The sequence below is a fragment of the Semicossyphus pulcher genome, unplaced genomic scaffold (genome assembly GCF_022749685.1).
Source record: "Semicossyphus pulcher isolate SPU_LCO1_2020_fin unplaced genomic scaffold, fSemPul1.0.p SCAF_15, whole genome shotgun sequence".
In the NCBI taxonomy this organism is placed as follows: Eukaryota; Metazoa; Chordata; class Actinopteri; order Labriformes; family Labridae; genus Semicossyphus; species Semicossyphus pulcher.
In genome coordinates, this window is record NW_027211659.1 from 837,942 (window position 1) to 862,168 (window position 24,227).

General features: G+C 44.2%; 1 protein-coding gene across 3 annotated transcripts in view; it reads left to right on the forward strand.

The window, feature by feature from the left end:
- Positions 1 to 24,227, forward strand: part of satb2 (SATB homeobox 2) — a 57,641-nt gene that overhangs the window by 20,824 nt on the left and 12,590 nt on the right. For 2 of the 3 annotated variants that reach the window (XM_069663183.1, XM_069663180.1), the window contains exons 4-12: positions 7,855 to 7,981; positions 9,089 to 9,212; positions 10,917 to 11,019; positions 12,647 to 12,697; positions 12,782 to 13,371; positions 14,231 to 14,443; positions 15,123 to 15,209; positions 15,924 to 16,076; positions 18,123 to 18,317. In XM_069663183.1, the coding sequence (XP_069519284.1) occupies positions 7,855 to 7,981; positions 9,089 to 9,212; positions 10,917 to 11,019; positions 12,647 to 12,697; positions 12,782 to 13,371; positions 14,231 to 14,443; positions 15,123 to 15,209; positions 15,924 to 16,076; positions 18,123 to 18,317 (1,643 nt within the window). The remainder of the gene's footprint in view (positions 1 to 7,854; positions 7,982 to 9,088; positions 9,213 to 10,916; positions 11,020 to 12,646; positions 12,698 to 12,781; positions 13,372 to 14,230; positions 14,444 to 15,122; positions 15,210 to 15,923; positions 16,077 to 18,122; positions 18,318 to 24,227) is intronic. The other variant, XM_069663181.1, reaches the window with a different exon arrangement.

Here is a 24,227-nt window from a genome sequence, read left to right on the forward strand (position 1 = left end):
AGCCAAACTAAACACATAAAACTCAAACAAAAGTCTTCAGATGGAAAATGCATGCCAGTGGACTCTGCAGTGGTGACAGGCCTGTTTGTATAAGAAGTGACACCACAGAAAACATGTTATTTGCAACAATGATGAATCCACAGCTGTGCAGATAACCGACTTTAAACTAGCAGAGGAACGTACATAAACAGTACTCTTCAAACCCTGGATCCATACTGCATTTAAATATCTTAGGTAAAGCTTTTGTGAGTATGAGGAGGGTTTCATGGCGGCCATTAATAACAGTCATTATTTCCACCCGCTGCTGTGTAAACTCTGGTGCTTCTGACTCAGAATTAAACATCGAGCAGCTCAGGGTCAAAACAAAAATGATCTCTCGCTCTGATCGGCGTCCTGAGAACCAAACTGGATGTGAGGTCGTCTATTTAGAGCCGACACCAAACTGTCAGAGCCGCAATAAGGACAAGAATGTTTGAAAAACACAACTAAGACACAGACAGAGCCTGTAAAAGTCATTAAAGACACGACAACAAAGAGCCGGACAGGAATGTCTCCGCAAGACCAAAATACACTGTGTGTGTGTGTGTGTGTGTGTGTGTGCGTGTGTGTGTGTGTGTGTGTGTGTGTGCGCGTGTGTGTGTGTGTACAGTACGTGTGAGAATGTTTATGAAGCAGAGGAAAAGAAAAACTCTGTAATTTATTGTCGCACACATGGTAGTCATCTGCAGCAGGACAGTGTCATTTACTGCTGTCTTTTCTCAACTATGCAGAAAATGCCATCTGGGGAAGTTGCTTCACATCGATATAAACTGGAAACAACAGTGAACAACACGAGTATCGCAACAGAGCGAAGACGGTGGGAGATCCCCATCTGTTAGAGATCTGGCTGCAGTGTTTGTGTGTGTGTGTGTGTGTGTATGTGTGTGTGATCCACCAGGTCTCTTTCGAATTACTGCTGCAGCACTATGAGTGTGCATGTGTGTGTTAGTGTGTGTGTGCTCTCCACATCCCATAAACACAGTCACAGGTAATCCCTTTACTGCCTCAAGGCCAGCAGCTCTTATCAGGCCTCCAGCCCACCTGAAACGCAGCGTGTACTCTTGACCTCCACCTCTCTGCTTTCTCTTAAAGCAGCTGGAACCCGAGTTCACAATAACCTTCTCACTGTGGATTCAGGGTCTGATGAGAGCAATAATAAGCGTCTGACAGCATCAAGATATACTACAAAATATTGTCTTTCAGTTTCAGCAAACGTTCCTGATATCGGGCTTGTGTTGGGCGTGGTTATTATGCAACAAACAAACCAATCAGAGAGAATAGTAACATAGCGCTGTATGGCTATTTGCAACCAGAGTTAGCCCTGAGTGTTGATTGCATCAGCTGTGTTTGATGGAGGAGTTTAGTACCGGTCGTTGATTTTGGCGGCGGGTGTTGAGCGTCGTTGGAGGGAGTTTAGTTCTGTAAAATAAAAGGACAAGTCAACGGAAGAGTTACGAAATTTCAGCCGTAAATTTGGTAAAAAATGTTGGAGGAAAATTGTGTTTTCAGACGTGTTTAAAGTAGTTTTCTTTATATTTGTCTGTAATGCAGGTTTGTTTCCTCTCAGTCTCCGTCATGAGGTCGTAGGGTAACTGTGTGATGGTAACCCGGCATGCACACCTGTGTGAGCAGCAGAGAAGAGACGCAGGTGGATCAGAGGGAGGGGGCCGTGAACCCCAACCTGCTTTTTGGGGGGTCGAGGCTCAAATATAACTCTTCTTCTCCGGCTAAGATTTTAAATAATTAATTTATTTTTACAATGGCCCTATATGTTATATATAGTATAACATATTCATAGCTAACGTAGCATATGTATGCTAACTGCTAACTATGATACAGTTAGCAAAGCATTTTGTAACTCACGACTCATTAATAAAATAACATGAAAACGTTCAGATTTCAGGGCTTCTGTTCCCTCCACTGATTCGGACTCTGACGGCCTCATTGTGGGTGGGGCCTAGTAAATGTCAATCAAAACGTGTTCGGCCATGCCCACACAGCCTTGAGAAACGGTCTTAACGGCAAAATCAGCTGTTTGTTTCATTCACTCAGATATATGTGGAAGCTTAATGAGACTTTATATCTGATCATATATTTATGCAGTTTAACTTTCCGGAAGCTTTAATGTGTTCATGTGTTTTAGTTTTAGTTTTGAAGCCAAAATAAACCACACCTACACGGCAGCCTTTTAATGTAAAGGTCACGCTCAGGTGGTTTCCTGATTGATCAGCAGCTGCAAAGACAGTGAACTGTAAAATCCAGAGGGACGTCGGTCTGAAGTTTAAACAACATCAGTATTAGCCACCGTTAGACAACGGCTAACGTTCACCTTCAACCCAATCCTAGCTAGCATTACCGTTAGCTAGAAACTAATGTCTTTGCTAAAGTATATCACTATCAAACCGTTGTTTGCTTTCTCGCAAGGATCTTCATGAGAGGTTGGATATAACTTCTGAATTGTACACTCAAAAAGAAGCTACATCCAGTTAGCTTAGCTTTGCTTAGCATAAAGACTGTAAAACCACAGGAAGTAGCTCGCCTGGCTACGTCCATGTAAATAAGAGAAGCCAAGAGAAGCAGTGAGGCCGATTTTATTACCGCCATGCTGCTGTTTGACTGATGTGCTGCAAAGGAGCGTGTTGTTGTGACTTTAAGAGGGAGTGTGTTTCATTTGTTCATCCATCTTCAGAGGGTAAAAAAGAAATCCGATTTGAGCATTTCCGTACATTTTTCTAACACAGAGATCGGCTGAGTGTCCTTGTGGCCTTGCCGTGTCTTGTGATGGTCTGAAGCAGATATTCACGCTTATGGAAAGTTCAATGACTGTAGTGTTAGTGTTATAATAGCTCATTTGTGAACATAGAGTCACACCAGATAGATTTTCATCAGCAGCATACCTCCCGATGTCAGCAAACTGCCTGTTGTTTTGATTTAGAGAAGCCTTGAGACAGAAGTGACGCAGTCCTCCTCTTAATATTAAATATCCTGTAATATTTCCTTCATGACTGCATTTTATCAGCAAGCAGCAGATCTTCTGTCTCCTTTGGGTTGTAAGATTTAGAACAGCCATTAACGGCCTGTTAGAGTAATAAACAACACACAGATGCACATCATCCAGCAGTGACGGCCTAAAATAGAGCACTAAAACAGTAAGGGGAGTGTTTGCTCGGTCTGCAGATGAATGCCATTAGTAGCACTTTTAGCCTCAGTTTTTGCCAAACATCAGGGGAGGTCTCTCGCTCTCTCTCTCCCTCTCTCTCTCCCTCTCTCTCTGCCTGTCTCATCAGTGTGTATGGAAAACAGCGAGCCACATCGGTCCCCTGTCCACATCAATGCACTCCCCCTCTCTAAAAAGGCACCGCAGCAGGGGCTTCAAAGGCGAGACCAAACGGGACATCACAAACAAAACGTCCGAGGCAGGACTTGAACACACTCACACGCTTGTAAACTCTATTTAACCCGTGCTGGGATGTCTGTGCCCATGCTAAAGTTCACTGACAATCCCGAGTAGTCATGCAGTATCACAGACAAAACACACACACGCGCGCACACACACGCCCTTCCCCCCGGCTCCTCTCAAATGAATACTTTTTGTTTTTTAAAACAAGCGTTTATGTTAAATGAATAATTTCTGGCTTAAATTATACATTTTTTCCCCTGCGGTCCACGACCAAAATTACACAGAGTCCCGGCTATTTTCTCCCTGTTTGAATTGTGTCCTGCATTCTTGCGTCCCAGCGGTGTATTTAAAGTCCCCGCCGAGGACCACGGCCTTTCTTTAATTAGCTCAGCCCAGTAATTAACTGGGAGATATTGTTTATTTCAATTATAAGGGTCTGAAGGCTTTTATAGAATGGATGGGAGCAGACCTGTACTTTACGGCTTTGCTCGGTGAACGGTTAACAGTGGTCAGTGAGCGAGCGAGAGAGAGAGAGAGGGAGAGGGAGAGAGAGAGAGCATTGTTGCAGTGCCACGTCTAACAGGCCACAAAGGGTCACTGCTGTTTACTGGACTTCTCAGTTCGGGCCTTCACGGATCGTCGTCTCTCCTGCAGGGTGTCCTGACATTTCCTGCTCCAGTTATTTATTTAAGGCTTACTCGAACATCTGTGTTCATTAATGCAGCTATGATTCAGACGTTCTTTCGGGTTTCCACTTCCTGCTAGTGTATATCCACCTAATGCTGACTCTGAACCTTCTTTTAAGTCACTCTTTAGTTCAGGATATTTCTGGTTTATCAAACGTCTGACCGATGCAACACACGTTGTTTAGAGAAATCTGTGATTCTGTTGAAGAAAAAAGTGGGTTTTAATTTGGTCGCCTGTCTTGCACAAGAAATATCAGATGATTCTTGCAAAAAAAACTAAAAACTTCCAGGCTGCTTGGATCCACTGGGAACGTCACGCTTTGCTAACAAGTTAAGATAAGGCCAGAAACACAAGATTTCATGTTCATTAGGGATATTAAATGGTGACTAAAAGTGTGTGTTTTTCAGCTATTTTTAAAGTGTGAAATCTCTTTGATAATTTTTACCAAATTGAGCAACTTCATCCGTTTTTTTTTTTTTTTAGCTTTAGCTGGATTTTATGGTCTAATAATGCAAAGAAAGTCAAACCTAAGATGCTGGTTCAGCTCAGTTGGTGTTGAGCAGGTGCTCCATGTGCAGAGGCTACAGTCCTCCACACATCGCGCGCAGGTTTGACTCCCGCCCTCGGCCCTTTGCTGCATGTCATCCCCCTCTCTGGCCTCCCCGTATTTCCTTTTAGTCGTCAGATTACACCAAACATCTCAGAGAATCTAGTCCTGTTATTTCATATAGATTTTATGCTGCAACATTTCTTCCTTTCTGACACATTTTAATCACCTTAACTGTAACAAAAGTCTGCAGAAACATCACCGTGTTTCTTTGTCCTCAGCCCTCTGTTGTCCCAAGCTTTAGCTGCTGTATTGATGTAAGTTACTGCTCAGCCTTCTCCTGAGTTAGTGTGCACAGTACACAGGAAGCTGTCGCTGCACTGAAAGTCGCTGCACTTTTTTGCTTAAGAGGAAATGTTTAAAGTATCTTAAGTAAAGTTGAGTAAATGTCCTGAGTCACTAATGAGCCTCAAACTCGGCTCTTCGCTGCCGTTTAAGTCGAGCATGTCAGAAGCGTTTCAGCGGAGAGGAGCCCTCCCTGGAATGACAGCATGACAGCATCTCCTCAGGGAGCAGCGATGGGTGACAGGGGTGAGTCAGACGTATGGGGTTTCCCTCGGTGTGTTCCAGGGGTGGAACCTGGAACCAGTTTGGAAAGAGCCCTGCATGCGTGTGCAGGCTGCTGCGACCATTAGGACTTATTCTAGCACGGGACAATGGGATAACTGTGTGTGTGTGTGTGTGTGTGTGGGTGCAGGCATCCATGCGTGCAGGCCTGTGTGAGTGTTGATGAGCGGAGACATAAGTGTGTGTGTGTGTGTGTTTGTGCGGATGAGCACACTCAGACATGAGCCAAGCCACCAGCCGGCCACATGAAAGCGCGTCTGTGGGAGGTGGAATTTTAATGTGGAAATGGGAACAATGATTTCTACTTTTAAATGTGGACGAGAAGCAGAGCATTGAACAGCACACCAAAAAATGATGGATCAATTATTAATGCATTTACCATCACACTGTGAGCGTGTCAGTGTGTGTGTGTGTGCGTGTGTGTGTGTGTGTGTGTGTGTGTGTGTGTGCTTGCATGCGAGCTGGAACATGTCCGCCTCTCTGTGTGCTGTCATGTGTCCTCTGTGAGTTTGTGTTTGTCTGCTTATTCACGCGTTTGCTTCCACCCAACTTGGCATTAGCGAGATTGTTATGGCTTATTTTCCTCAGATGCTGCATGCTGGAGATGTTCAGCGGAAAAAAACAGTTTCTTTGTGTGTGTGGAAGAGAGAGAGACAGAGAGGGGAAGAAAGGAGGAGGATGGGCTCGGTGTTTTATTCCATCTCTTCAGAACGCTCTGAGTTAGTTATTTTTACCATTTAAAGAAACAAACAAAAGTCGCCTGTGATTGAAGTTCACGCCGTCATGTGTGAAATAATTTGGCCTTTTTATTGTTGATTATTTTGTGGATTCGTGAATTTCTTTTTTGGTGTTTCCAAAAGCCAAAAATCTAATGTTTTTCTTCAACGTAAAGAGTTATCTTTAAAAGATGTGAAAAAAAGAAGCTGCATTTTTCTCATAAATTTACTCAAATTGATGCAAATATTATCAAAATAGTCAAAGATTATTTCAGTAGTTGAAAATTAATTGAACACTCTTTGCAGCTCTTCTGATTTTACATGTGAAATTTATGTTTTTCATGCAAATACAAAAATGTAAAGTGCAAAATATCCACAAAAAAAATATTTGCCTGTTTCATGTGAGTTTATGAAATGTCTAAAGTCTAAAGCAACATGTGAGCCATTGCTTAAAATTCCATTTACATGTAAAGATTCAAACAAATTGCATAATTGTGATGTTGCATACTTTATAAAGACAGAAAACTAAGCTTTTATTTTGAAAAATAGGCGGCCCAGAGGAAGTCGATCTGACTACTGCTGCTGTCATAATCAAACTATCCGGTTCGGTTTGGGTTCTTAAACTTCGTCACGGTGGTCTGAGGCTCCTCGGGGGTTCTTCCCGCCCTGAGGGGTCCGTTCTGTTCATAGTGGATTAAATGATGATCCCCCCCCGCCCCTCCCTGTACGAGCAGATAATGAAGAACACAGCTCGGTCCTGACTGGAATCAAAGATATAACTGAGATATAAACACAGAGGAGGAGAACAGAAACAGAGAAATATGAAGAAAAGGAAGAAGAAAAGAAGATATGAGGGGGGAGGGGAAGAGAGCGAGGGAGACTTCTCAGGACCCGTCTGGATCTCATTTGGAGGATAGTAATGCGATTAGCTTTGTTTAGTTTTCACAGCTCCAGCCAGTCCCCATGAAAACCTCTCAGTGTGTGTGTAGGTGAACGAGTAGGTGAAGTGCAAACGTGTGTTTGCCTTTTTGTCCTTTTTTTCATTTAAAGATATTCAACGTTTGTTTAAACCCAGCAGGAGAGATTTACATCTGATGACTCAGCCGGCTCCGTAAAGATGACTCAGAGTGTCTCTGTCAAAGTGTAGGACGTTTGAAATATCTTTAAAAACAGTCATTAATAAGAACCAGAAATGATGCTGCAGTCTCCTGAGCAAGAGTCCTGCGTCTTAGAACCAACAATCCACTCTGACCACCGACTTATTCCTTCGTTTAAAACAATGTTGTAATAATTTCCTAGAGGCAGGGTTGGACAATCAGAGCTGGATTCAGTAAATAAACACGTGTTTGTCAGAAAGATTTCATGCTAAAGAGCGAAACAGGAGAAGAGAAGAAAAGATGTGAAATCCTGAATCAGAGATGGAAAAGGCAGGATGTGATCTGCAGGCTGGAAAGAAGAAAGTACATCCATAATAAAATAGATGCTGAATATAATAATATTTAGGGAGTGTTTTACGCCCCTCAAGCTGTCTGAATGTTCCTTATTTAACAAGGTGGTGATTGTGAGAGGTGCTAAATTAAACTTGAAATCTGCCTCAAATAACTTGGACCTGAATCCCTACAGATGTGTCTTTGATGGGATAACTCTCTCATGCCAGCAGGACTAACCTACTGTGGGAGTTTGTTGTAGCATCCAGGCTTATTTTACAGACCTGGAAGAGCTCACAGACTCTCACAGACTCTTTAACCTTATTTCTTTTTTTTGCTTTGTCACATTTTAATTATCTTTAATTTTGTTTAACGTAAAAAAAACCCTAAAACAAAGAAATCTCTGTCCAGGTATCATCAAGGTGGGCAGGTGGAACCCTCTGCCCATCCACTTCCTGACTGACGCACCTGAAGCTACAGTCGCTGACATGCTGATGGAGGTCTACCACATGGTCACACTACGCATCCAGCTACAAAGGTCAGAGGTCACAGGTCGTTAAATTTCAGACATCTAGAAACGATCTCCTCCCTTGAAAGTGACAAACATCGTCTCAAAGACTGCACATCCGTATTTTATGACTTTCTGCGGTCGCTCTGAGTCAGGCGCTCGGCCCGCTGGGCAGCTGATGTCACTGCAGATAATTGCACTCAAAGAATTCAGCATATCTGTCAAATTTTAGAGCAGAAATATTGAAACGCTAAAGCTCTAGTTAAGCAGCCCGGTGGGGATTTATCTATTATCTGTCTCCGTCAGGGAGCGTCCGTCTGCCAGGAACTCTTAGTTCCTCAGAATAAGTGAAGCAGGATCCTGATGGACGGATAAAAGCAGATAAACTCCAGATGACAGGGTTATTATTGTTATTGTCTTGGCACGAACCAGCCAGGTTTGTTTACGTGTTTGTGTGTGTATCCATGGAAAAGAGGGAGCTTCGGCTCGCGCAGAGTCACGCTGATTTATTTGAGGTTAAAATGACATAAAAACGAGGAGATTGTGGAAAGATAGGTCGATACAGGAAGTGGGGGTTTGAGGAAAAGATTAATAAAAGAAGTCTGAAGATCGCCGAAGTTAAGGGTTAATTTCTGTGTTAAAGGAGAAGTTTAACTTTACTGGGAAGTGAGGGTAAGATGAGAAGATTGAAACCACACTTATGTCTGTGGAAAATAAAAAAGTACAGCCAGCCATATCTGGTCTGGAAATATACACAGGTTTAATGAAACCGATTCATTTCTAAGTGGCTGTTCTCGTCCTTGTTGTGCTGCAGGGACAAAAGTGCCGACGTCGTTATTGTACATTTGTTTGGTTTTTTGGGACGTAGCAAGTGTATACAATTTTAGCTATTACACTGAGAGTAAAAAGTAAACACGTTTTGCTAAGACCAAGCTAGCTTTTCTTCTCATTTTCCAGTCTTTATGCTAAGCTAGGCTAACACACATTGGCTGTAACTTCATATTTATCGTGTCGAGGCTTGAGAGAGGTATCAAACTTAACATCAACTATTTTTCTATAAAGTGTATGCTCCGTCCTTTTGTGCCTCCACTTACTGACCTGAAGATGTACCTCGTGTGTTGTTTTGTCTGGTTGTAGTTTTTCAAAGTTGGAGGATCTGCCCTGCGAACAGTGGAACCACGCGACCGTCAGGAACGCTCTCAAAGAGCTGCTGAAGGAAATGAACCAAAGCACTCTGGCCAAAGAGTGTCCTCTGTCACAGGTAACAACCACCTACTGCTACACAACAACACGTATAGTTAATCATGTTAATCAACGACGCAGTCTCACTCCCAACTCGTCAAATACGTCAGCTTGGTCTGTGGCCCGAGGCTTCAAAATATGACTCGCTTCAAATACTGGTTTAACAATCAAAATAAAGCAGTCAAGTTACTTATCATAAATAAGCACCGGCCTGGTAAGACTTTCAAAATAAAGCTTCCTGACAAACCTTTCACACATTATGATTTTTCGACGTGCAACAATAATTAACTCGACGTTAACGTTAGTCGCAGTCTGTTTGGCTTAAACGACCTGGTTATGTTTCGGAGAGAGATCATGGTTTGGATTTCAATAAGTGCTAAAGATTGTATGTAACAACGTGCTAACGTTATGTGACTACGATGAAATTAACGTACGTATGTTATGTGACCAATGCAAAAGTAATGTTAGCCTTTGTAAAACTAACTTACCTTAGTAATGAGATTAACTTAAAACTAACCGAAATATGTTACTAACGTAAAGCTAATGTTAGGCATTGTTATGTGACGATTGTGAAACTAACTTCCTTTTGTTAAATAGCGTACATAAAATTATCATACATGTTATGTGACGTAAAAACTAACCAACAAATGTTATGTGAACACTGTCAAACTAATGTTCGGCATTGTTACGTAAAGATTGTAAAACTAGCTTAACGTGAAACTAGCGTAAGCACGTTATGTGTTTAAAACTAACCAACATGCGTTGTGTGACTTCAGCTAAACTAACGTAGGTATTTTTAGGTACTAATGTAAAAATAACGAGCCTAACTAACGAAAGAGTGACCTACGTACGTTACGTAACTATTGTAAGTTAACTTAAAAAGATGTCAACACAGACGTTTTATTTTACAAGGGAAACAAACGCAGTCTCCTGGATGAAATTCCAAGGGTTGTCTGACACATCCATTGCCCCCTACCGCCACCAAAAGCAGACTTTGGTGCTCTTTATTCACCCTCACCTGACTTCAGCGGACCTTCAAGACAGTAAGCTAGAGGAGCATGCTAGCTCGGTGCCCACAGAGTCATATTTTGAAGCGTAGGGAAAATGAACAAGCTTCTGTACTGTAAACAGGCTGGCCTGAACCTCAGCTTTACATCAGCATCATAAAGTCCTCATCAGACTGCTTATAAATGAAATATGTAGTCTTTAGGATCTCTCTGACACAAACTAGACAGTCACATGTTGAGGCTAATCAGTCCCTCATGACGTACATTTAGGCAATAAGAAATCCAGGCTTCATCCTACAAGCATTGTATTGATTATTGTAACATTTTAATCAAACTCCACCCCACAAAATTAAGCACTGTCTCCTCAATCATGTTAAACTCCCCAGCTGCATGTTTCGCCCTCTCTCCTGTCTCATTATAACTGCTGTGTGAGATTTATGTGTACGTGCGTGTGTGTGTGTTTAAATGGAGCTCTGGTGGGGGTGTTGATCGCAGCATCAATTGCAAGCATATGTGTGTGTGGCTGGAGATTCCCTCTCTGCGCTGCACTGGCTCGAGTTTCCATGGGTGGCTTCCAATCATGATTAATGTTTGTCTGTTCCTATTGTGAGTGTGTGTGTGTGTTTACGTGAGCATGCCATGTGGTTGTTGCGTGAGTGTAAGCATTTCATATCATGTTGGTTATTAATTATCTCTCCCCTCTCTCTCCCCCCCAGAGTATGATTTCCTCCATAGTGAATAGTTCCTACTATGCCAACGTCTCCACGGCCAAGTGCCAGGAGTTCGGTCGCTGGTACAAGAAGTATAAGAAAATCAAAGGTGAGCTGACTTTGTTGGAATTATTTAAAGGCTTTACATCTAAAAAATATACTCATGAAACCATCTGAGAAGTGTCACTTTTTTTTACCTTTCAATAAAACCGCTAACGAAGCTAGCTGTATAGCTTAGTGTCAAGAGGCTTCCGCATTGCTAAAGATCCAGAGCACATACAGACTTAGCTACGTCTTTAATAAAAATGAAACTACATCGTGAGACTACGGTGTCTTCTAAGATACCATGGTCATCATTTGGTCTTTACAGATCCATTGAGCCAAGGAAGTAAAGAAGGTCCCAAACACTTAGCTCCCCGGAAATGTTAACAGGTGGACTGAAACAGCTGTGATTGGTCCACTTAGAACTATGAAGTAAACTGTGCCTGGCGCTAACTTTTAGCTAGCTGCTTAGCCTGTAAGCTTCCCCATGAAGTTTAAACTCAGACATGAGCCGCTCAGTTTCAGGCGCCAGGAGCCAGAAGATCTGAACTTAGTGGACAATAAAGCCAACTCACGTTTTGGTGGTGTGATTACCAAGGGTACAGTCACACCAGTGGACAAGTATAAACACCAGAAGAACCATAAGTGTCCTTCATGATTCAGTTCACTAGTGGTGGATGAACTAAAGAATATTTCTATATTATAAGGTAAATAAAAGAATGTAAACACAGTTAGCCGTGGGGGATGTACTAGCTTGATCACATTTGTTGCATTCATATAATTTCTCCGGACTATAAATCAAACAAAAGCTGCAGGGATCAGTGACAGGACTTCTGTTAACCCCTTCCATCACTTTTTCTACTGATTAACAACCGATTTTTTTCTCAAACAAATCATCCGTAACGACCACAACGCATCTCGTCTAGATCATCCCGTCAATAACACCAGCATGTCCCAGTCCTGAGAAGTTACACTATAATCATCACATTAAATACACGCCTGAACAGAAGGAGGGGTTGTAGGACGAGGCACAGGGAGAGGACGGGGTGATGGTGGAGCCAACTGCTGACAACAAACAATGTTTTAATCAAAGTTCCGTCTTAACCTTAGAAACAGAACAAATCGCTCTGAACTCAAGTTCAAACCATCTGCAGATTTCTGGCTCAAGTTTGGCATCAAATTGGTGCACACTGACTCTTCCTATGACAATTTATCTCTCTGGGCTGACACACGATATTTCGTAGCTTCAGGTGTATCCAGCAGATATCCAGATAATTATTATCCAGGCCGAGTTGCTTTTCTTTCCTTTGCTCATCAGTTGGAACCAAACAAAAAGGATTTAAGAGTCGAGTTGAGAGGGGATGTCTTCGACCAGACCGGCAGATAAATGTTTGTTTGGATTTTTAAAAAGGCGACTGGCTTCGGTTTTGCATTGTTGCGTTTCAGCTCCTTCTCTCTCTACAAGGACTCTTTCACTTCATAAAGTCTGCTCAGACACATTTGGCCAATACTCAGAATACAAATGAAAACAGATCTCTTCCAGTGCTAGAAAACTTCAACCAAAAAACAGATTCTGCATTCGTATGTTTGTTTATAAAAATCTATAGAACTTGTTTGTATTGATTGTTCGTATGTATATATATCGTATATATCATGGCCTTCCCCTCTGACTGTCTGTCTGTTTGGTTGAGCAGTGGATTACCTGGAGAAGATGTGGTCTGGACGAGAAGCTTCTGACATCAAAAGTAAGAATCTGATTGATGTTTCTGACACTGTGTTGATTTAAAGGTGTTTGTTTGACCCCCCTGACGGTCCCTTCTTCTCTACAGTAGAGAGAGACAACATGGCCGACTTCTGCGTCCTGGGCCAGAGGCCCCCTCCTCACCTGGCCGGCCTGGCCCAGCTCAGCCACCTGGGCGCTGGCAGTCCCCTTCTCAAGGCGGGATCAGGAGACCCTCAGGCGCCCTCCCAGCCTCCTCAGCAGCCTCCTCCTCCCCAGCAGCCCTCACCTCACGGCCCCCTCCACCACAGCCCTCCTCTCCGAACAGGCCAGGTGCCTCCCCCTCCCCCGCCACCACTGCCTGGTGCCCTTCAGCCCCTGCTGGGTCCAGGTGGGATTCTCTCCCCCCAACTCACCCCACAGATGGTCCGCCAACAGCTCGCTATGGCCCACCTCATCAACCAGCAGCTAGCTGTTGGCCGCCTTCTGGCCCATCAGCACCCACAAGCCCTCAACCAGCAGTTCCTCAACCACCCGCCCATCCCCCGGGGTTCATCCAAAGGCGTCGGCGACCATCCCGGGAGCAACCCGTCGGCCGCCGAAGTCTCATCTGAGATCTACCAGCAGGTCAGAGACGAGCTGAAGAGAGCTAGTGTCTCCCAGGCCGTGTTCGCCCGTGTGGCTTTCAACCGCACACAGGTAGGAAAACAGGACGACCGTGGTCACCGGGGGGAGGAGTCAGGAGGGGAAGTGTGGAGGCAGATCAGAGCAGAGGGAGAGGAGGAGTAAGGGGATATGTGAGATGAGTTTGTTATTGCTTGCTAAGTACGGCTTTCAAAGTAGCTTCCCCAAAGCTGACGTCAGGGAGGGAGAGCGAAGCTTCAGACTGATGTAGGAGGAAATTACATCCATCGTTACTTATGAGCTCCTGAATATTCTCAGACTAAACAGGTCATATATCCAGCTCCAAACATCCGCTGAGAGGAGTTAATTGCCGTATGTGATAGGAATAAATTGGAATTGACGTCACTGATAGATGGTAATTTTTCACACAGGGTTTGGCTGATTCTGCGGTCACCCACATGGCTGTACTTTCAGTGGGATTAGCGGAAGCATAGCAGGGTATCTCACTGGGTCATTGAGTCTCCTCCGCCCTCGCAGCGGCACAAACACCTGATGCATTCAGGCTGTGCTAAACTGGTTACCACACGCCCCATTAGATCGGTGTAATGGGAGGAGGCTCGTAGATATAGAGGCCAGGTGTGTTTTAGTGCGAGTGTGTCTTCATGTAAGTGGTTGTCTTTGTGTAAGACACCTTAAATGCTAATACTGGATGTTGTACTGTGTTTGTTTTAAAGAGCGTCATTTTAAAACTGAACTCAACCAGTTTTTCAGCAGCAAATGAAGCGCATTTTCAGCACTTTTACTCACCCTAAGTGATCTGGCATTTGCTATAATTTACACGACGTAACAGAGTATAAGAGTTAAAACAAGTACTCAAAACAAAGGCAGTTAACTGTACGTTGTTAATGTGTCTCCATGTCCCTTCATCATCCAGGGCTTGCTGTCAGAGATCCTGCGTAAAGAGGAGGACCCTCGCACGGCGTCTCAGTCTCTGCTGGTGAATCTGAAAGCCATGCAGAACTTCCTCAACCTGCCCGAGAGCGAGAGAGACCGGATCTACCAGGAGGAGAGAGAGCGCACCATGAACCCGACGGTCGGCCTTCCTGCCTCCAACTCGTCCAACCCCGGAGCTCCACGCCTGTCACAGGTTAGTCAGAAGCGTTTACTCGTGTCCTGCAGTAAAAGTGCAACGTGCAGCAGGACATTTCTAGCAGCTGTGTCTGTGCTAAGCTAACTGAAGCTAACCTCATATTTGGAGCCGAATATGTGAACTTCAAATCAAAGAACAACCATGTCTTGCTGCTGCTTGTCGGCCAACTTGGCTGCTTCACTTTCATCCATGTGGCTCCGAGTTCTCCCCGTTGCTCACCTCACATTCACTCCTCTTCTCCACGCTCCTTCTCTTTTTCGGCCTGGTCGTGTTTTACCTCCTTTTCTTCGTGTTACCTTTTGTTACCCTTCTGCATGTTATTGTCCATTTAAGTCGTCGTCGGTGTTGATGTTTGGAAGGCAGCACACAAAAATGCAAAATACGAATGGTTGATAATTTCCTTTAAATGTATTAAAGCTACAGTAACGAGCCTTTGAGATGTCAGTGTTAAAATGTCACCCGAGTAAAGAAGATACACCTGAAACTCTTAAAGTAAAGTAAGGACGTATTTCGACTTGTTTACTTCCCATCTTTGTTGGTTTCACTCTCGTGTTTCTTAAATTTCAGAGTGGTTGCATTCATCAGGGCCGCAGAGCCACGTCAGGAAAGATTTGTGTGATGCAAACACTTGATTATAACGTGCCGTGCGTGTGTGTGTGTTTGTGTGTGTGCGTAGAAAGTGTGGGAGAGGAGCTTGGATGACCAGATAACCCCTGATACCTGGGCCTCCATCTGGAAGAACAAGACTAAGATCTCCAACTCGGTGAGTTATCTGAGATCTCTGCCCCCACAGAGTCGGCTGCAGCACGTCATGTTCCGTCTGCCAAACTATTTTTCATCTTAAACAAATCCTGTTTATAATGCAGAGCAGCTTCAAAGCCAGCAGAGCAGCACATTGTAAACATAAAGCACATTACACAGCATTTGTTTCCATCTGCACAGAACAATTCGGTGATAAGGAGCTCTCTGTGATGTCAGGGCAAATGGCCATTCACCGTATTCTTATTATGTCTATGTAAAATTATCTCAGCATCGTTTACACTGAGGGAATGTAAGCTAGCTGGTCCGTACTTGTCTTCAAACGCTGTGTATACAAGCGCTCGCAGAGCCATACATGTTCGCTCAAACAGAAACAACACAGAAAGACAAAAGAGGAGGACTTAATGACTTTGATCTGCAAACAAAAGTCATGTGGAGACGTGCGCTGCAGATGTGCAGCTGATGCTCGAGCAGCGAACGCAGCACGACGCGGCCTGATCATCAGCTGATAACATCAAACCTCACATGTAAACACAAGGAGATGCTCTGTGGATAAATCTCTTCTTCTGTAGAACACATCCGAGTCACTTAGCGAAAGACGTCGTGCCTTTATGGCATTTCCTGTCGTCCCAACTTATCTGATGGAGTCTCCTCTTAAATGTAACCATTCAAAGAGACGTCATTCACTCACTGTGTATCACGTCATCCTCTCCTGCAGCCGAAGCCGAGCGGGCCGACCGCTGACCTCCCGCTGAAGCTGGACTCGCTGGTCAACATCACATCAGGCATCTACGATGAGATTCAGCAGGAGATGAAGAGAGCCAAAGTGTCCCAAGCTCTGTTCGCAAAGGTGGCTGCCAACAAGAGCCAGGTGAGGAATCACTGGGGGGAGAGGAAGGTTAAAGGTCAAGTTCTACATCGAAGTTTTGGGTCAGTGAGGAGAAAAACTTTGCATAGTTAGAGATACGCCCCGCAGCAGAGACTGGAGCTTGGACGTCTGCCACAGACTCACAGACAGTCTTCTTTGTGTTCTCACAGCTCAGATAATTATTGCTGAAGTTTCCTCAAACTTGAAGAAATGATCTGAAATTGTTGCCGTAGCATCCCGTGAATAATTCGACACATGCACACTCTGCGAACTGCTGCAGAGAAGGGCATAATTAACCTTCAATAAATTTGTTCTTCATGTTCTCTTTGGGAAATTATTTAACACAAGCTAGTTTGCATTTATCGGTGGACTCTTTAAATTAGAGATGCATTCTATCTGAATGTTTTAAGTCCTAATTCTGACTCAGCGTTCGGTATCAGGTATAAAAACGATCGGCTGAGGATTGGCCCGAGTCTCACCGATTAAAAATGTTTCATCAGCTCCTCCGTATCCGTTTACGATCCCCTCACAGAGGATCAGTTGATTACTTTTTGATAAATTACCCTGAAACTCATTCAAAGAATAACTTCAAACTATGAAAACTTATTGACTAATTTATCCTAAGAAAAAAAACAGAACGACATGCACGCCTGTTTCCCTCCTCAGGCTAAAGAAGAGGATGTCTGAGACAGAAATAAGAGACTAAATATGAAAGAAGATGAACAATAACTTCCTAAATATGTATTTTAAAGGGAACAAAACAAATAGGAGGTAAATCAATAAATGTATGGTTGTCGTTTGATATTGTTTAAACATCACGCGTGTCTGAGGTGAAAGCGTGAGAAAGGTAATATGCATATCTGTGTGCATCATGTTTACAGTACATGCATGCTTGTGTGTCTGAGTGTGTGTGTGTGTGTGTGTGTGTGTGTGTGTGTGTGTGTGTGTGTGTGTGTGCGGTTAGCGAGGTCCCCCAGGTCGGTGGGTCTGGGGGTGGCTGAGGGTCACGGCTCACTGCACCCATCTGCTGCAGCTGGCCACAAGGACAGAGAGAGAGAGAGAGAGAGAGAGAGAGAGAGAGAGAGAGAGAGAGAGAGGGAGATGATCAGGCTATTAGCGGCGCTGCTGCCCGAGGTGGCTGGTTGAACACAACAGCTGGTGTCACAAACTGAACCAGTCTAGCAGATATAATTGAATCTTCTCCATCTCTCCTTCCCCCGACTTCCTGTCCTACATTTACCTCTCGCACACGGAGCGTTTACAACTTTACCAACTCATTTTGATCTGCTTCTGCTTTCATGTCCCAACAGTCTCTAAATACTTTCCCTTTAATGACCTTCATCCTTGAACTTATATTCCTCTCATCGTCCTTCTTACCCGTCTTTCTGTACCCGGCCAACAGTGTGATTAATCAGCTCATGAGACTCTTCCAGGGAGGAATAAACAGTTTCAAATCTATTTCAAAGGAAGGGAAACCGGGAAAATTTGGGGACTTTAGACGACAAGATTGATACCACTCTCATATCTGTATGCTACATCCTGCAGCAGGTTAGCTTAGCTTAGCATAAAGACTGGAAACGGGGGGAAACAGCTAGCCTGGCTGGAGTTTACAAGGAGTCACTGCAGCGGTCCAGCCTCTGAATCTGATTATGTTCATGTTTCTTTCTCCCTTTATATCTTTGTGTTTTTGACAAGACGAGACATTTTACATTTCACGCTTTGAGAAACGTTTTACAACATTTTATATTCAAACAACTTATCGATTAATCGAGAAAATAATCAACAGATTATAGAGCATTAAAATAATCCTCGATCCTTAAACCGTTTAATCAAATGAAAAGATAACATGCGTTCTTTAGAGCTTGTACCCTTGTAGAAAGCAAGCCTAGCTCTGTTTTCAGTCTTAATGCTAAGCTAAGCTAACTTGCTGTAGCCTTAGATGTGCTGTACAGACTTGAGAGTGGTATCAAACTTCTCATCTAGCTTGCATGTGCGAGCTCTCTGTTTAACCCGGCCTCCTCTCTCCCTGTCCGTGCGCCTCCTCTCCAGGGTTGGCTGTGTGAGCTCCTCCGGTGGAAGGAGAACCCCAGCCCGGAGAACCGCACCCTGTGGGAGAACCTGTGCACCATCCGGAGGTTCCTGACGCTGCCGCAGGCCGACAGGGACCTGGCGTACGAGGAGGAGTCCCGACACCATCACACAGAGAGGCTGCACACCGTCCTCCACCTGCCGCAGGACACGCAGGTAAGAGCCGGACGTCAGAGTGTTTACAGCTGCTCATATCTGCACGTCCAGATGCAGGATTATATTTACACCTGGCATTAAAATGCATCTCCGGTTTGCATTGAAAACAGATTTCCTGCACACGCCACCTCACCTCACAATATTTACATGTGTGGGAATTGATTGTAAACACCTTTTCCTGCCGCAGCGCCGCATACGAACATCCTAAAAATGTATTTTGACGGTCCTGATTTGATTTTGGATCCGTGTGCAAAAGTTTATTTTCCACTGGAACACTGTAGGTGCGTACGGGGATGAAAATGTGTTTTATTTACGTTTTGTTATGATCTTGTTTTTGTCAAACGCGTCTCTTAATCATCTCCAGTGGTGGAGCGAGATCAAACCTGCAACGTATCTTAGAGGAAGAGTTCGACATTTAGTAGAAGAGATCCATTCAACAATCAAAGATGCAACACTGACAGTTTCACAAGACGGTTCTGTGCCAGAACATTTCTTAGCTGTGAGCAGGAACCTTCCCGGAGAACCTGCTGGTTTTATACAGTCACCACCGGTGCCAGTCAGACCTCACTCACCCGTCACAGGTTCCAGTTTTGTCCTGAAACAACATTTACCTTATTAAATAATACGCTTTAGATGGAAGGACAGACGCAGGCTAGCTGTTCCCCCTGTTTTATCTCTTTGTGCTAAGCTAAGCTAAGCTAAGCTAAGCTAACCCTCTGTTGTCTGTAGACACATGAGTCTGCTCTTTAGAAATGTTGCTTCTGCTCAAATGTCAGCCATTAAACATGTTTGCTTTCTTAAAATATAAGACTTTAAGAACAATAAATATATTCTTTATAAGAACATTCAAAAAGTACATAAAGTAAAACAACTTCCTGCAGAATCTCGATCCTTTTATTTCACTGAAACATCAACGTGCTTAGAAAAGAAAGTTGCAGTTGGTAATGTTGAGGCTTATTTTTTATATAAACTGGAGAGTAGCTTGTACATTTTACAAAGGGATCAATAAATTGTGATTTTTATCTTTTAATAATACATAATTACTTATTTATTAATCGGAATCTGTAAAGTATAATGTAGTGAAATAAAAAGCACAATATTGCAGTGAAGTATAAGAATAAAAATGTGAATTCTTAAGAAAAGTACAACTGGCTTGAAATTGTACGGAAGCCCTAAGCGGACATGCATCCATACATTTTATTTACTCCGTTTATAACGAGTCATTTACGATTGTTTTCCCGTGGTTTATTCATCTGGTTATCTCGAGGTCACAACGCTGCACCAGTCACGCCAGGTGTCAGTTAGAAAAGCACCAAACAAACAGAAACAGGCTCAACTGACCTCAGAGGGGGGGCGATGGCAGCATGTCCCGCTCTGTAACATCAGTGAGCAACCTGTTGGTCTGTTTTCTACATCCACAGAAAACGATCACAAGAAAACCAGCTTGTTATCTCAGTTAAATAAGTCGAGATCTCCAGAAAACAACCGGAATGTACTCAATATGTCGGGGAAACAGAGTTACTAAAATGTATGGATGCACGTCCACCTGCTTCTGTAAAACTGTACAGAAGAATCAGTATGACTAACGAATGTTTTTGGCTCGTTATGGGAAAACAATTGTTTATTTAGGAGGAAAAGAGCGTCACATGAAAACGGCCTGAAATGAACTAAAGAAGATTTTAATGTTTGAATTTGATTTGTTGGGAAATCAGCTGAAAACATTTTTAACTTAACTACGTTTTATAACTTCTCAGTTTAACAGCAGCGTCTCTACGACTTTAAAATGTGTGTCCAATCTGCACAATTGTAATTCTGCGTCTCCGTCCGAACGCACCACACCCGTCGTTACATAATCGTTATTAATTCCTCTTTATATCCGTTCGCTGTAAGTATGTTCTGCACTGTTTCATCTGGTTGTGTGTGCTCGTGTGTTTGTGTGTGCACATGTGTTTGTGTGTCTGTGCGTGCCCCAGCGGAGTGAAGAGTAAACAGTGTTGCTGGGTGGTGTGGCACTGGAGGAAATGCCCCATTAGTTTTTAAGGGGGGGGGCAGGGGGCAGAGGCTGCAGGAGGGCTGAGGGGGATCGATGCAGGACACACACACTGACGTCTCGGCCTCTGTCATTACTGTAACACACACACACACACACACACACACACACACACACACACACACACACACTGAAGCCTGTCTGTCTCTTTATGACTCTTCAGCTGTTTACATGAAATCTTATCTGCTATTAATTTGAAGTGGCCGACTCTCATCCTTCGTGCATCCTGCAAACACGTTAGTTTTGTTTGAGGTTTTATTTTAAGAACAAATTTCAGGGATCAAAGGATGTTGAAAAAATGTATGTAAACTTTAAACAAAACCAAAAACCAGCCCAGACCTGCAGCCGCGTTCTCCACCTACCTACAGTTACACTGAGGTCGGTCTTACCATCAGTCAGGTGAAGTTTTTAGTAACTTAGGCGGAGTTACACCTGGACTGATCGCCAGTCAATCACAGGGCTGACAGACAACCTGCGAGCAATTTAGAGTCACCAATGAACCTAACGAGCGTGTCTTTGGTACCCGGAGGGAACCCACGCACGCACGGGGAGAACGTGCAGACTCCACACAGAAAGGCCCACTACGTCTGAACCGGGAATCAAACCAGGAACCTTCTAGCAGTGAGGCGGAAGCGCTAACCACTGTACCACCGTGCAGCCCTAACCTAAGAAACATTTCAAACAGAGTACAATCTACTGATTTGGAGTAAATAAACTCAATTTGTCAATTAGGCGATGATTTACACGTGGCAGTGCACCACCAGTAAACACAGTGGGGAAATACAGGGTTTGGGTGGTCGTGGCCGTCCAACCCATTAAAATATAATAATAATAAAGGTCGTCAGGAATTCGATTCTGTCTGTAAGTGTTTTGGTTATCGCGCTGCAAACAGTTTCCATTCGAAGAGCACTGTTGCAGCACGATTGCCGCTGTGGGTCACCGTAGAGTGTTGCTGTCTGAGGACAAAAAGCAGAGTAAAGCAATGATTCTAAAGCATGCAGAAAAGGTCAGCTGATCAGTCAGGTGACCTCTAATCCGTCAGCTCTTACTCCTCATACGTTTCATTCGGCACAAAAACTATTAGAAGACAAAACGACATCAAGCAAGAAACATTTTTGTGCAGCTGAGGAAGTTCCTCGCTGGTTCCTTAATACTTTTCCAATCCAAAACTTTAAAATGTAAACACGTCCTACTATTACACCGCTCAAAGGTCAAAGGTCAGGGTCAACCACACATGTCAAAGCCAAAATCAGAACAGGACGACATACAGCTCCTCCGTATGTGAGACAGTCTGTGAAACCACCGGCTCATCCTGCCTCCTGAACATGAAGCGATTATCCACCACATACAGTCTATACCATCTGCCATAAATCAGAACCAGGCTGTAACTTCCCGTGTAGCATTTCAACACGACTCCTACGGGTCGATGTGTGGCTCCGCCCCCCTCCCCTCTCCTCCCAGTCAGAGCCGTGTATTAAAGGCTGATGGGAAGACTGGGCGGAAGCTGTGGTGGCACCATTAACACATTCCTGTGCTCCTCCAACACTCCCAGCAAAGACTAAAAATAAAGTTCACCCTCATAACGCCCATGTTGTAACCCCTCCACCCCCCCACACCCCCCGCCACCCCCACCCTGAGAGACACCGGGAGAAGAGCTGTGGTGAAACACGGGTGATTTATTAATGGGAAACGAGGTGTGTGTGTTGCTGTCTTCAGACCCCCCTCCTCCTCCTCTTCCTCCTCCTCCGTCCCAGATGAAGCCACCACCAACCTCAGGCTCCAGCCAGCCTGCCACCACAGACCACACGTGTCCCATCTGCCACACACACACACACACACACACACACACACACACACACACACACACACACACACACACACAGAAGTCTCATACTGATAGTGGGTAATGTGAGCGCTCCTTTGTGTTGTGGACAATAAGAGGGTCTCTAAAACTGTAACAAGTAACCGCAGAATACACATGAAAAATGGATGTGGCGCAGAGGACTAGTTGTACTGTAACTCCCTCAGAGTGTGTAAATAATGGAGGTAGCCGCTGTGACGTCACACATTGGCCTGTCAACATTATAATGCCGCAGCCATGTTGGTTTTCTGGAGCCAGAAGTGACCATATTTGGACACGAAGGTGGAGCTTGACAGGACCGAGGGGTTAGCAAATGCCACGTTATCAAATCTAAACAGTCTGTGCCCGTGGCTAATTCATTAGCTAGCTAACCATAGTGTCTCCCACAGAGTATGATTCTAGTTGTTGTGGTAACTGACTGGATATAATTCTTAATTGGATTAAAGAAGCTAAGAGAGCTTGTGGAACACAGCGTACTCACAGAGAGCTGGCAGACAACAGTCCTGACTCCCTGCACGGGCCGCCACAAATAAATCAATGCGTGACGAACACTGAACGAGGCTAGGTATGGTGAGCACAGACACAGACAGCTGCTAATCAGTGCTAACATATAAATAAAGTACTGGGTATAGAAACAGTGTGTGAGACGTGTTGGACGTCTGTTAGTCCAATAAAGCGCACACACAGATTATCTGTCTGATATTTACATGAACAAATCTCCAAAAGGCTCCAACAGCACAAACACGGCCCAGAGGTTACGTTCAGTGACTGAGTTAGCTGAGGGGACACCTAGCAGACAGCTAGCAGCTCCCAGCTGTCACTCAAAGAGGCCACGCCCCTAATGCTGCATCACTTTAAGCCTTAATATAATGTAAACAGGTGAGCTGTATAAAGATTCTCCCCGTACAGTTGTCATGAAGAGAGAAATGAACTTGCTGTAAAGTTTAACATGGGGCTCTATGGGGACTGACTCACTGCTGGAGGCAGCCTCTAGTGGACACCAGAGGAACTGCAGCTTTTGCGTTGGCTTCATGTCTCAGCCCTGGAGGTTACCGCTTGTTAAATATACACACAAGTCATGTGTGTGCGTGTTTGGACTGGACTTTATGTACAGTAGCGTGAGCCATTTCTGCATGTTTGGGGGCTCTGGGAGATCGCTGACTGTGTGTATTAAGTCTGCAGGTGCTGTTTGTGTGTGTGTGTGTGTGTGTGTGTGTGTGTGTGTGTGTGCATGTCAGTAAACTCAGCAGCATCACATTTCTCCATGAGTGACACGGTCCTGGTGCTCGCTCCGCAGCTCTTATTCATACGGCTTTAGCAGTTAAGTGCGTCCCACAGCTAATTTGGCAGAGTCTGCCCTTATAAATTATTTCTTTATTGTTTTTGCTAAATTGATTTCTGCTGCGAGTCGAGGACTGTTTATGTGTGTGTGTGTGTGTGTGTGCGTGCGTGTGTGTGTGTGAGACCGCTCACCGTGGCTGAGACCCCAGGAGTGGTGGACTAGAACAAGAAGTAACAACTGCCGTGCCCGTCGTCCTCTCTCTGCAGCGACAGATCGCTCGGTGGAAATCTCTTTATTTCAGTGAAGAGACAGGAAGTAGAATAAATAAGAGCGGTCAAAATGAGTGCAGGACAGGCAGACATTTATGACTTTTACATTTAGTCCCTTATTTTATAGAGAGGAGAAGTCCCCGCCCATTTCAGTGGACAGAAATATGGGGAAAAATATGCACAGTAGTTAATGGTGAGAGACAAACTGTGCCTGATATATGGCAGATTTTTTGCACATAAAGGTCCCATGGACACCACAAGACTTGAAGGAACTTAACCCTTTCGATGTGGGTAAAGCCCCGACCTTACATTTCCCACAATGCAACTCAATAATTACTCTTCATTCGACAAAAACGCCCTTAATTTTTTAACTCTACACACAGATTCAGTGATGCAGACTTCCTGTCCAAGCCCATGACATCATCAGGTATTACTTTCTCCGAGTTTG